This window comes from Colossoma macropomum, unplaced genomic scaffold, assembly GCF_904425465.1.
Source record: "Colossoma macropomum unplaced genomic scaffold, Colossoma_macropomum, whole genome shotgun sequence".
In the NCBI taxonomy this organism is placed as follows: Eukaryota; Metazoa; Chordata; class Actinopteri; order Characiformes; family Serrasalmidae; genus Colossoma; species Colossoma macropomum.
This window is the reverse complement of record NW_023494788.1, coordinates 13502057-13516003: the sequence shown is the minus strand read 5'-3', so window position 1 is coordinate 13516003 and position 13947 is coordinate 13502057. Positions and strand designations below refer to the sequence as shown.

Here is a 13947-nt window from a genome sequence, read left to right as displayed (position 1 = left end):
CAGAGTTCATATTTCATAGCTTCATATAGTGGACACTGTTAAAATGTAAGATAAAATGGCTTATTTTATACATGCAACACTTACTAAAACCACCAATGCCAAACTAAACCTCCAACTTCACTAAAGGGAGAAGGAAACGTGACAGCTGGTTCATAAAATATTACTAAGACAGATAATTTGCCTGAAGGACAGGTTTCTTTGTCATAGGTACAAGTTTGTAAACTATATTACTCCAATTCCTCATAAACCTGCCTAAAAACTACATAACCTTTGGAGTTTTGGTGGGATAACATGGCAGACTGTAGTATACACTTTGTTTTTTGGACTGCATGGCATGCAATCCATTTCATGAACATCATTTCCTTAGTAGCTTTAGTTTTTAGGAGCTAGTCTCCATTTTAGGAGCAGCACTGAACTGTTGCCATTGGTAGCCTTGACTGCCCTCTGGTGGATTAGAGCAGCGTTTTCACTTTATAGAATTCTGTAAGACAAGTTACATAAAAAACCCTAAATTAAAAAGCTGAGCAACCATTTTGTCCCAAAAGCAACCACCTCCAGACTGAAGACAACTGGTCAGGGCAATCTGTCTGTGCTAGCCTAGTGCGGTCTTTATCGTAGAGGAATAAACAATTTGTGGCCCCCAAGCATTATTTTTGAGAATGCAGCAAATGCAATTTTATAACCTTTAGTGACAAGTCAGATGTTCTCAAATGTTATTGAAGGGACTGTAAAGAAGCTTTTACTTATTACCAGATATCACAGGCAAGCCGCAAACATGTTTATGAACTTGTTTGCTCAACCTTTTTAATTTCCAAGATTGTTGAGATCATCCCATTTTTCTTAGAACCCAAGTTTGGCAGAAAGTGAAGGCACAAAATTTGAAACTACTTAAAACAGCAGCAAATACCACAAAAGAGCAGGCGATGAGGATTACAAAAACAAATACCCAAATGGGGCTGTGAAAAACATTTTATTAATTCTCAACTCAAAACCTCTTTACAGCATCTTAGCACGCAACCTTCTCCAACTTGGGGATTTAAGTTCCTTTTTCACACAAAGTGGTTGCATGTCCTTAGATTTAGATGTTGATCACTGGTAAGTGCCATTGCTCACTTGAAGATCTTGCCCTGGTTGAAAGGTTTGCCTACATGCTTGAATTCACCCTCCCATGCAAAGTACTCCTTCACCATGGTCTTGCATTCCTCGCTGTCCACATCCAGTTTACGCCAACTGTAGGACTCGTAGTCGATCTGCCAGTCTTCAGATAGCTGGGGGGGAAAAAAAAATAATAATAAAAAAAGAATTGTTACAGACCACGAGTGCTCATTTATGGAGATAAAACGATTATTTTGGATTGCTGTATCTACCCCAGAGGTTACATCTTTTATAATATCGATAAACGAAAGACTTTTCCAATACTGAAAGGAAATACCACAAATAATGAAATAAAATAAAAACCACAAACAAAGAAGACATTTGTAAAACAAACCTAGTATGCAATAAATAAATTTAAAAAAAAAACCTGGATGAACTTACAGTGAAAGCTAGATCCTGGCCTCTGAAGACCCAGATGCCAGAGATGGAACTGTCGTTGTTTGTGCCGAAGAGGATGACGCTAGCAAAAGCATTCTTGCGCAGTTTATCAAGTCGTTGGAACATTCCTAAAGCAAAACAAAGCGAATGTGAGCGCTTAAAGAAATGAGTCTATGAACATAAAATCAACTATGAGAAAATAGAACTAGGAGTAAAAATTACAGCATGGCTAATAATTAAGGAAAGCTTGCAAGTATCAATTCGCAGGACTTATGATGCTAACTAGAGATGCACCGAGATCTGCCGATGCTGATACAAACATTTCAAAACATGGAGAAATTTCTAAAAATGTAGAAAATACGACTACATCCACCTGGATTAGCGTTATGGTGGAATATTTACTGCAGAGGGTTACAAATGCAGTAAAAAGAATAAGACAGACATTTATAGCCCAGTAGTCCAGCATCACCTAAACATTCTGATTTTCAAGAGTACAAGAGTCAACAAATATCAGTTTTAAATATCTGTCAAATCTAAAAACATACACAATTTATTTTTTTCTTTTTAAGCAAATATCTGCCAATAATAATTACTCCCACATCACCTTGCATCTCTAACACTAAGTAGTCAGTTAGTAGCTCAAAAAGGCTAAAATTCAGACTTCAACTTTTAGAGGAATTGCAAAACATTAAATTGGTGTCAGCATAACCTGCTCTCACCTGTGATAAGATTGCAGCTCATGAAGGTCATGGTCAGCTCATCTGGAAAGCGGTACTCGCCATACCAGATAGAGTAGCCCTCACGGTCAAAGTTTTCCCAGAAGTGAGGGATTGCCACAGTCAGTGTGTCCTCATTAGAGTACTTTCTTTTGAACTCATCCAGAACAAATGAACTGGGGGTAAATTAAAATAAAAAAAGTGGGGTAAGGCATTAGATTCACAATGATCAGAACACAGTTACAGCATAAAGGGTCAGTATGCAAAACAAAAAAATAACACTGATCTACAATGAAACAGGAAAGAATTTCCAAAGTCAATTATGGCGGGCTGATGCAGCATTGAACAGGGCTCAAGTGTTTTACACTTCTATAACATATCCCATACATTAACTATAACTTCTATGTAAAGGCCTTGGCTGATTAATCGTTACAGCTACATTTTTGGCTTAAAGAAACAAACCAAACAAATATTTAAAAATTCAAATAATTAAGGCCAGCCCTCAAGTCAACCCACAAATACCTCTTTGGAAGGTGAGCAAATGGGTCCTTGGTTTTGGGTTCAGAGGCCAGCGCAGCTTCACACTCATCCAACTCTTCAGCAGGAGGAGCAGCTTTCTTCTCCTCCTTTTTCTTCTCTTTCTTCTCCTGCTGTTGCTGTGGCTGCTGCTTACCAGCATCCTTGCCACCTTTCTCCTTCTTGGATGGCGTCTCCTTCTTGGGCTGGATCTCGGCAAACTTCTTGGCTGCAAGAACAAGTGGAGTAAGCTCTCATTTCAAAACACCAGAAAGTGAGCCAAACTCTCCCTGACTTATGAACCCTATCCCTGCATGTCTACAAAAGCTTGCCGAAGTAAACAGACAAATCCAAATAATCTAAATACCAGAAGTGAGGCACCATAAAACGGCTTCAAAGGCAGGTTGGAGAAGGCCAACCTGAGAAATGAAACATTGCTTTGTGATGGATGCACGGATATGGGAATTTTTCCCCTTTTTTTTTTATGTATTTATTTGATATATTTATAAAACAGAAATTGGTACTAGACCCACCTTTACTGATATTCCAGAGAAATGCAATATTTGTATAAGTTACAAAAGCAGCAAGATGAATAAACTGCTGATTTTTAGCACAGCTAAAATGTTCTGTTCTAACAGAACACAATCGACTTGTGAAATACCAGTCAAATCTAAACATCTGTGCAATGCCATTATTTTTGAGAAATTTGCCAATACCAAACCAATTCCAAGATTATGCTATTAGTTTTTATTATCGAAACTTTAACAAATGTCTTCACCGTAATCAGGAAGACTAGAGAGGGAGGGGGAAGAAAAGGTCAACTGGGACAAACATCAATTAAACGGTAAGCTGACAAACCATGCATTGCGATAAACTAATGTAGCTGAGCGCACTAAATCAGAATTCCAATCACAACAGTTTACACAGACGTGCACACAAGGAACGGAGTATGACAGCAAGAACACCATGGCTGTGTCTAAATATTTGGTGAGCCGTCTACTCGCACAGCATTTTGAGCCAAATACATGTAAGAATTGAGCCGTCATTTCAGGCACATGACTTAAACTTGCCATTAAGATGCTTCATTATATATACATTGGAGGCAAAACAGCAAGCTTATTTATTTTTCCAACATATGGTGTTCATCTTATTGAATGTACAGTTGTCATTTTATTTATGATTAATTTTGTTAAAATATTTGGTACATCAAACATCTATTATTTATCATGCTAGCCAGCTAATCAATATCATTTAAATTGCCAACTAGTTAACTAACTCAAGCACAGCTAGTGTGCTGCATTGTCACAATACTGTTGTCAAATATTAGTAGTGTGCGCAAGGGCAAGAAGGACATTCGCTAGAGTCTCAATTTGGCTTACAAAAGCAAAATAATTCTGCATACCTAGACTCATGTAGACAAAGCAGTTCAATAGTATTAAAATATACTCCATATTGAAATATATAGTATCTTACCATCAAACTGAGCCATCTTCTCACAGAGCTTAACCTCCCCAAGAACAGCCTTAAACTGAGGTTGGTTGATGCAGGTCACAAACCAGCGATTGACGTTGGGGTAGGGTTGACGGAAAGCAGGCTCAAGAACCTAAGATTGACAAGCAAATTAATCACACAACAAAGGTAACGAAAGCAATCTGGCAAAAGTGCTATTAGAGAATAGCTGAACTAATGGTGAAATTTGACCAAATGAAAAAATGTAACAGTTCGTGTCCAATCTGCATTTAAAAATACCATGTGAAGGTACTTCACTTTACCTTTCTAAAATGTCTACGTATTCAGTTTTATATGTACAGACCCTTCAATTACAACAGCAATGGAAAACATAAGTAAAAACTTTAGTTTCCTGAAATTGATTGAATCCTTGCAACAAATTGCAAAAAAAACATTCTTGTTTCCAAACCTTTCCAAGTACAGTGAGTGCCTCTGAATTCCACACGTTTGGGAACTTTTCAGAACTGCGCAACAACTCCATATGTGCATGCAGCAACAGGCTAAGCAGCAGTGCTTCATACTCTTCTCATCATCAGACAATGCAGGTGGTGGCTAAAATATTTAAAGGGCTAAGTGGATGGCTAAGCACTCTTTGCATGAGGATATTTGGTACTGCTTTGTTTGTCTATAAATCCCAATAAATTGAATTGATAAAAACTAATGACAATTAGTCATATATATATATATATATATATATATATATATAATATATATATATATATATATATATAAAAAAATAAAAGGGTTGAGTAAGAAGAACAAAGGAGTCCATCTATCGACATGCATGTACGTGCAGCCAGGAGCAGAAGTGTTTCTGCTCCATGACTGGTGAGGGTGATGCCAAGATATTATTGCTTAGTATGTTTTTTTTTTCCCCGCCCGCTGCAACACGTTGACCCAATCAAACATCTGATGGTGTTTAGAGGCGAGAAATCACTACACTTCAAAGACTATGGCAAAACAAGAATTTTGTCTTTCGAATGATGACAATGAACTGTACGTAATGTGACCAAGGGCATGAACAAACAAGACTAGAGTCTTTTTGATCAGAGATTTTGATCTCTGGTTGACTAAGTAATGCAAAGAAAACATGCACATGGGGCATTTGAAGGCAGAGCATTAACAGATCAAATATTATCCGTGATTACCAAACACACCCTCTGGAAATGGGCTCTACCTTAAGTATTTTAATAAACATTATATGAAACTCACCTGCTTGTAGAGCCAGAGCAGAGAGCACACCACTGTGATGTCAGCCAGACTGACTCTCTCACCAACCAAAAAAGTGCGGGTGTTTAAGTGCTGGTTCAGGACAGCGAGCACACGCTTCACCTCCTCCTTGGCCTGCTCTGTGGCCTAGGGAGACAACACCACAATTATAAAATAAGTACAAGCTCACAAAGCATAACATGTCTGACCCAGACATCAAAAGATGGCCAACCTACTGACCTGTTTGTTGAACTGCATAATGCCCAAGGTTGGGAAGACCCAGGCACTGGCTGGAGGGATGATCTCAGAGTCAGCGAAGCTGACCCACTGCAGGACCTGGGCACTGGCTTGAGGAGTGCTGCCTCGGAGGGCATCATTGCTCACTACCAGGGAAAAAGGAATTCACAGAAAACAATGTGAATACTTACATGCCATTCTCAATATTTTTGCAGTGTAGAATAACTCATACCAATAAAAACATTTTAAATAAAAAAAAAGGCATGAATGCAGCACTAAACAATCTTCATGTGTCTCCATCCAAAACCAAAGATGATTCTTACGGTAATGAGCAATGGCATTGCTCTCGAACAGACTGAAGCCATCATCACCCTGGTAAGCTGGAACCTAAAGAGAAGAGAGGCTAGCAGTGAACAAAACATTTACAAGAAGAGACAATTCCAGAGATAAATGAATGAAAGAAGGAAGGATAACAAACTAGCTACCAACCTTGCCCAAGGGAAAGTTGCTAAGAAAAGCAGGGGAGCGGTTCGTCTGCCCAAAGGTGAAGGCAGGGGGGGAGCTCGCCACCTTCAGACGAGCCCCACTGTACTGGGCTGCAATTTGAGCCTTGTACGCCCTCCAGTTCTCTGCGTATGTGTAGAGTGTCTGTGGAAAACACAATTAGCATGTGAGCTTCATACTACACTATTAGAAATACTGACTGCAATTTCATGGTTACATTATGAAACCGGAGAGCTTGGTTATACAGAAACTAGAGATGGTGCATCATCATCGATGGGTATTGTATCTGGCCAATACGGGCAGAAAATCACATATTTGGGGGAATCCAATCCAGTCCTGTAGTTAAGATATCTCTATACTGGCTGAGACTCAAAGGGTTCAATATTTGGTATCAGAAAAGGGCCATCATGCCAACTCCAGCAGCAGAAACTGCTGAGGTCCATCATAGGTCCCTTACAGACCATGATGCAGCATTTTCCCTGAAACAGACACCAGTTTCCCATCAACAGATAAACTAGCACGAGCGCAGACTTGTCCAAAAACAACTGGTCACATTAACAAGCAAGAAATTAGCTTGCTCCTTTATCTCGCTTTATAAAACTAAGCAGGTGCAGAACCAGGTAATCAGAAACTTAAGTAAACTGATGTAACAAACACATACTAAGTAGACAGCGACATAAAAAGCATCCAGGTAGGAGCTAAAAAGGTTTTCTCTTTACATTTATTCAGAATAATTTAGTTGGAGGTGTACAACAAATGAGCTAGCTGGGAAAGTGAACGCTGGCTACAAGCTAGCTGGCTGGTCACATAAAGCCAGTAGCTTCCAGGCTAGCGGTACCCAGCCAGCCTATAACAAGACACGGGCATTGCACTTTATCTCGAATTAAGATTGCCGAAGCGACTTTTATTACATCGAAAAGCCTCCGAAAATGTACACGGAGGGCTCATCAGAGCAGACACGAGCCTCCCGTTACACCGGAACGTAAAACGTGGCACATCGAGACGCTCAGCGCTGCTCCCACTTTCTCCCAGCTGCTCATTCAAAATAAGGACTGACGGTTTGTTTTAAAACCAAATAAACAGCCCGATGGTTCGAATACAAACCACAAAACCACAGCGTTAAAGAATAAACACAGTGACAACGAGGATGGATGTGATAAAAGGTGGATTGCAAGCGCAGATGTGAGACTAGGGTGAAAAATCAGATCTTCTTCCATCTTACTCACCCCTGCCGCCATCTTCAGGACGAGAGAAAGAAGGAGCGGAGGCGCGCGCTGCTGTCGTATAGAAGAGGCATGTCGCAGAAATACTGCGCCACACAGATCCGCCAGAGGGTGTGTTCAGGACTTTGTTGGAGCAGAAAATCAGCGTATTTCAGATATTTTTCATACACGATTGCGAGTATTATTCTGATCTTATTAGTGATCAAATATTAAGGACTATGTTGCACAGCGCACAATAATGCCACACAACTTTAGTGTCGCGTGCTGCCCGCAGCTGATGATGGGTGGTCCGTGGAAACCAAACGACACAGTTTCTAACATTTTTCCCATATAGAGGAAAAAATATGCTGACGTGGTGGTGGTGTGTTAGTGTGTGTTGTTCTGGTGCGAGTAGATTAGACACAGCAGTGCTGCTTGAGTTTTTAAACACTGTGTCCACTCACTGTCCACTTAGACACTTCTGTCTTTTCGGTGCACCTAGTAGATGTAAAGTCAGAGATAGTAGCTCATCTGCTGCTGCACAGTTTGTGTCGGTCATGGCTGATCGTCGTAAATGTACGTATATTTTTTCACATTAAAATATATGTGACATTTTAAAGGATACGGGGAGTATTTCACAAAGCTGGACTACTGAGTTAGCCAGATAAATTAAGGCCAGAGTTGAGGATTTTCCTACAAGAATGTCCCTCAGCTCTTTTCTTATATGGACAGGTTTGACTTTAGGCTTAAATTATATGGCTAAACTGAGAAATTCTGCTTTGTGAAATACGCCCCTCATCCTGGAGGTCGACCATTCTGTAGAATCAAGTTCCAATCACAATCTGTCACACCTGCTGTAGAAGAAACTGATTGGCTGGATTTGGGGATGGGGTTTGGCTGGTGCCCCCAGAACTTGTTTGTGCTGTTGTGCAGGAATATATTGATAAGTAGACCAGTGACATCAGCAGCACTTTCAATCTCTTCTCACAGGTGAATGTATTTCTATCCCATTTAATAGCAAGTTACAGTGTATTTTATTTAAGTAAATATGGTTTCACTGTTGTTTTTTTCCTATTTAAATAAACAGACATACAACATTGCCTTCACAAGATTTATTTATTAAAAAAAGAAAGTATATACAAAAATGTCTTTTTTTGAAATTCTGATTCTGCTACTGGAGAGTGAAATTAAGAACTAACTAACTAACTAAAAGGCCAGTTGTTTTGGAACAGAAAATGCTGAAAAACACCACTCAGCACTAAGCTGACAAATAAGGGTCCCTTTATGTGACTTAAAGGGGATTTTCATCCATTTTTCAAAACTGCTGGATTATTCACTCGTTAATATGTAAACAATATCTTTCAAAGTGCTTTGATGTGAGAGGCATCATTCTAGAGAATTTTTTCAGCATTTGTGATAGAAACTAAGCATCTGAAGCTTTTATTGCCTCTAAAAGCTAATTCACAGAAAGTTATTACGTGAAATGGTTATGAATGTGTTACTTGATACCTAAAACATTGTTCTATGACAGTTCTGAGGTACAGTTTAGGTGCACCAGTCCCTCTGGACAGTAATTAAAATGGTTATATTTGCAGACCTCATGACCCTTGGTTCCCATTACCACCAAAGATATCTGAAATTTTGCTACAATGAACCATTTCAAATCAAACCACTCTGCATGACTTTGTTTACACCTCAATGACACAATTATACGGAAGGTTTATATGTGGAATTTCCCTTTAATAACTCATTGAATAAGCTTTCCTAAATAGGCCAATAGACAGTCTGACAAAAAGCTTGACAACAGTTCTTCACTTCAGATCAAATTTCACTCGTCTTTATATTGATCAGTCATACATAGCTTCCAAAACGTGTAAACACATTACGATCCTGCTGCTCTCACAAGCAGGACATTCCAAGACTTTGCTTATATTCAGTCCACAATTCGCTTGAAGTTACAGCACAATGAAAATTATGATAAATGAAGTCTGCAGGAAAAAAATACAACAAAAATGAGTAGCAGAAATATTTTTAATCTACACTGGTAAGTGTAGTGGGGGGAAAATACTATATACAAAAATGTCTAAAGATGACCACAAATTTAAGTCCTCTGGTTCTCAGCTAACAAGACCTGAAAAGACAAAAATAAAAAATGTAAATTATAGGAGCACTTCTGGAAATAAAATCTAAATCTAAATTACTGAAGCAATGATGCAAAGCTTATGATGCAAAGCTATTTTTCAGTAAATAAGCAGAAGACCAAGATATTTTCTCTTCCACTACGTAACTGGATTTAAGTAGTAACATTACAACATGCTGTCAAAAGTACTTACCCAAGTAGTCATCCATGAGAGATCCAATAGCAAACTAGAAAAGAAATATATACATAAAAATGAGAAAAAAAGATTGCTGTATGAAAGCAAACTGTTCTGGAATGTACTGATATATTATGAAATCCATATTTAATCACAGACTTACTATATCATTCTTGTCCACCCGAGTACCCACAATCTTCAATCGAATTTCATCGTCTTGTTGGATGACAATGTCCTGTAGAGCAAATGACATGAAATAAATAACCTTTTGCATTTGCAATTTAAATAAAATATATAAAAGTAACAAAATCATTCATTACAATTAAAAAGCATGAATGTTCACTACATCATCTCACCTCATCCACTGTCTTGTAGCAGGGAGGATTGGAGTTTGGGTCAAATTCCATTTCTGAGGGTATAGACTAGACAAGGAAGGAACAAATATAAAATGTTCAAAACCATCAGCAATTGGAAAGATATTATTTGCAGGGTCAGTTTCCCAGACCCAGATTAAGCCTAAGGCAAAATAAAAACAATTTCCAATGGAGAGTCATCATTAGCACTGCAATTTAGGCTAAGCCTAGGCTTAATCCACGTCTGGTGTGTAGTAACAGTATAGATGAAGCTTCCAGTAAAATCCATGTTTAAGATCAAAATTAACATCATAGCTGTGCAAATGCTATAACAGACACATAACTAAATCAGAATACTATGTCCTATAGGGTGATTTTAAAAGTGGCTGATAGTAAATCCTTAATTTACATACAGAGAGGGTGTTTCAAAATTAGGTGCCAAATGGAATCAAAAAGGGTTCCTTGAAGTGATACCACAGAAGAACAATTTCTGGTCCTCTAATGAACCTTTCAATGAAAACATTTTAATAAATGAGATGTGTGAGTGTGAAGAACATTTGAAACATTTAAAAAAAAACCTCCTCCAAATGTAAAAGGTTTACACCAATTAAAGGTTTTTTTCAAAAACCATGTAGAAAACTTTATCATGACTTTTGAGTACAATATGGTCCACAACATGTCTTCATTTTCAATCATTTAGACCAGTGGTGTCCAATCTTATCCACAAAAGGCCACTGTTGCTGCAGGTTTTCATTCCTAATGAGCAGAACACTTGATTCTGTTAGTTTAATCAACTGCCCAGTCTTCAAACTCCTGCTTTGTTGAAATGGAAACCTACAACCACACTGGCCCTTTGTGGATAAGATTGGACCCCCTTGATCTAGACTGTTCTGTTGTCATTTGTATGGCACCAATCATCTATACCTCTTCTAAACAAACAATCTGATTGGTTTAATGCTGCCTTCAAGTTGTGACACAAATATTGTGCTTATGAGAGGAGCACCACCACAGTGTTGTATTTACCAGTGAGATTTTTTTATGAGACCCCGAGTGTAAGAGTAGGGGGCGTGTCAATTTCCGAGGACAACGTAGCCATACATACATGTGATAGGGATAGTAATGTTTATCAACTTACATGACGTGAGATAAAACATGACATTGGCCCAATTTCTGTAAACAATCCAACCTGTAATAAACAAAACAAAAATGTTTTAGGTGAAACTTTTTGCAAACATTAAAGACACTTACAAAAATGCAAACCTACAAAAACATACAAAATAGAACCTAAAGAAAGAACAAACTGAACAAAACAACTCAAAACACGTATCTGGTGAGAAATGAAAGATGAAATTAACAAATTAGAAAAACAAGCTCATTTCACACCTTGTTAACCTGAGTGACAACTGCATCCACTACCTCCCCTTTGAAAGGCCGGAATACGATGGCCTTGTATTTGACAGGATACAACACGAAACCCCTGCCAGGCTGTATAACACCTGCTCCTATATTATCAATAGTGGTCACAGCAATGACAAAGCCATATCTACAAAGACATGGAAAAAGGTCACAGGTCACTCACATGCACACATTCACCGACAAAATTTGTAATTAAAGTTGTTACAGTGATCTTCAGCTGGACTTACTTTCCTGTGCATGTGCCTTCCACCTCTGTGAACAGCTTCTGTTTGACTGTGTTCAAAAGGTTTGGGCCAAAGTAGCGAGGATGGAGAAGAATTTCATGCTCCAGAGAGATCTGAAATAAATGTTCATTTATATCACATGACACAGTTTTATTATAGACCACTTTCACAATCACATTAAAAGAACCACAACCTAAAAGTAAATACATCAATCATTATGAAGACTATAACATTATATTACGATAACAAAATTTAACATAACAGATTGTATATTATTAAAGTAGGTTCCTGTCCAGCTAGGCAGGTGACTGCTCAAATCTGCTAGACAGTAGCTAAGTTGGCCAGCTAGGCATTTAGATAACTAGTCTACTTAGCTTACTAACCTTAGCTAATTGTTTAAAAACGTTAGGATATCCTTACAGAACTGTGGTGAAGGGAATATCAATTTCCAAAATTTCCAATGTCTGAATTATACTTGACAACCAAATCTCGAACCCAACTAAACACTTTGTGTATCAAAACCACACAATGTTAGCTAGCTACCAAACTGGCTACAAGCAACACCACCACATCCATGAATGCATGAAACCTCGCTAACTTAGCAGTTTAACTCTGAAGTTACGTTAACTGAGCTAACCACGTAGAACGTATTAAAGGTTGAGTGAAACAAGAGTCAACTTACATGATAAAACATCTCTTACGGTGTGGATTTCAGCCGCGTTTTATTACTCAGAAGACAAAAACGACTGAAATGCTATCTGAGCCCAAAGCGTTGGAGCCGAACAAACCTCAAATCTGACTTACATCCGGGTAAACGCGTTTTCAAAATAAGAGTGTCAACTGTTAATACAAAATAATCTTCGCATCATTTAAAAGCATTAAATAAAATGGCCAAGCTCATCGATACAAAACTTTCAAATAAAATTTGTTCTTTACAATGTAGAAATGTTTTACTTCCTTACCTGAAATAATGCGCGTTATTCGTCCTGCAACTATTACTTTACAGTCACACGCATTCATGTAGTTAATAACAAAATATTAATGTATGATGTTTATGTCGTTGCTGTCTTTGTATTTACATTTTCTGGATTTTATTAAATTCTTTTACATGTGTTACATATGCAGTTTTTGGATTTGTTATTGAATGAAAGTTTGGATTTTAGTAATTTAAAATAACCACCAGGGGGCAGTATCTTTATATGAATGTATAAAGAGATAATAGGCTAGTGTGATGAAGCTTACTAATTACTGATTATTAAGTTTAAAAAGGACAGATTTTGTCGTTCGTGCAAGTTTATATATATCTAATTGTTGTTAGCAGAAATATAAACAGCATCAGTTTGCTGCTTCTAAAAAGTTTTAACTCTAAACTCACCATCTCTGTTAGTAAAACGGGTTCACAGTATGACCACTAGGAGGCGCTGTAGATGGAAAAATGCCATTTACATCACGATAATATAGCTGTAAAATCATAGCAAATATGAATCTTTATTCAAATTAAAATAATTCTATTAGCTTGATATTTGATTTATGCTGCGAGAGAATTGCACATTTATATAGCAATTTAAAAGAAAGTATTTTACTCGTTTAATGCATTTACTCTATCTACTGTTTCATAACCAAAAACTCTCATGTTATTTAGCCTGAACCACCAAAAATGCTTTAGGATACCATCTTTCCTTCAGTGTTCTTTTTTTATTTACATGAATATGATTGGTTAAGATGATTCTTGATATGTGAAAAAATATGAGAGTAATAATAGTAATCAGAAAATATCACCAATTACTTTTAAAATGCTAAGAGGAGAGTACAGACAATTTAATACATTCATAGCAAGCAGGGGACAGATCTAAAGAAGTACAGGTGGATCTCTTTAAAGCCCAAATCAGATCAGGAATTGCTATAACTTGCAATTCCTGCTTTTAAGGCCATGTAATTCCCATCACCATAACCATCAACTTGGCAAGCTCATGTTGTAAATGTACCTCCCAGCTCTGTTTAAGCAGGGCCTCTCTGCAGCCTGCTCTCGCCTTCACCCCAGACTCTCCTCTGTGGTAAGACATGCTGAAAGCCAATGACAAAGAAAAATTACATGTGCAAGAAAGGGTCCAAGAAAGAAGAGGAAATGTGTTTAGTTGCTGTAGCCCCTCTTAGTTGCTCCGTAGCAGTTTCTGTAGCTTTAAAGGCCTGTTTTTAAAGGCTCTTCTTTGACG

The 13947-nt window shown here is 37.9% G+C and overlaps 2 protein-coding genes across 2 annotated transcripts; both read right to left on the bottom strand.

The window, feature by feature from the left end:
* Positions 1–951: 951 nt before the first annotated feature.
* Positions 952–7574, bottom strand: eef1g (eukaryotic translation elongation factor 1 gamma). The gene is made up of 10 exons (XM_036568543.1): positions 7451–7574; positions 6210–6368; positions 6044–6107; positions 5724–5866; positions 5487–5630; positions 4239–4368; positions 2772–2994; positions 2253–2425; positions 1537–1661; positions 952–1268 (listed from the first exon to the last, which is right to left on the bottom strand). Exons 1-10 carry the CDS (start codon positions 7460–7462, stop codon positions 1110–1112), a joined length of 1332 nt encoding a protein of 443 aa, XP_036424436.1. The 5' UTR covers positions 7463–7574; the 3' UTR covers positions 952–1109.
* Positions 7575–9247: 1673 nt separating this feature from the next.
* On the bottom strand, positions 9248–12539 carry polr2g (RNA polymerase II subunit G). Its single transcript, XM_036568544.1, has 8 exons — positions 12417–12539; positions 11738–11847; positions 11478–11637; positions 11230–11280; positions 10098–10163; positions 9905–9976; positions 9760–9793; positions 9248–9557 (listed from the first exon to the last, which is right to left on the bottom strand). The coding sequence occupies exons 1-8, from the start codon at positions 12426–12428 to the stop codon at positions 9544–9546; spliced, it is 519 nt and encodes a 172-aa protein (XP_036424437.1). The 5' UTR covers positions 12429–12539; the 3' UTR covers positions 9248–9543.
* Positions 12540–13947: the final 1408 nt, after the last annotated feature.

Coding starts and splice junctions, on each gene's coding strand:
- eef1g (XM_036568543.1), bottom strand. Junction 5,867..6,043: donor CAATGCCATTGCTCATTACC/GTAAGAATCATC, acceptor TTTCCCTGGTAG/TGAGCAATGATGCCCTCCGA. Junction 1,269..1,536: donor GCCAGGATCTAGCTTTCACT/GTAAGTTCATCC, acceptor TTTCCCCCCCAG/CTATCTGAAGACTGGCAGAT.
- polr2g (XM_036568544.1), bottom strand. Junction 11,638..11,737: donor GAAGGCACATGCACAGGAAA/GTAAGTCCAGCT, acceptor ATGTCTTTGTAG/ATATGGCTTTGTCATTGCTG. Junction 9,794..9,904: donor GGGTGGACAAGAATGATATA/GTAAGTCTGTGA, acceptor TTTCTTTTCTAG/TTTGCTATTGGATCTCTCAT.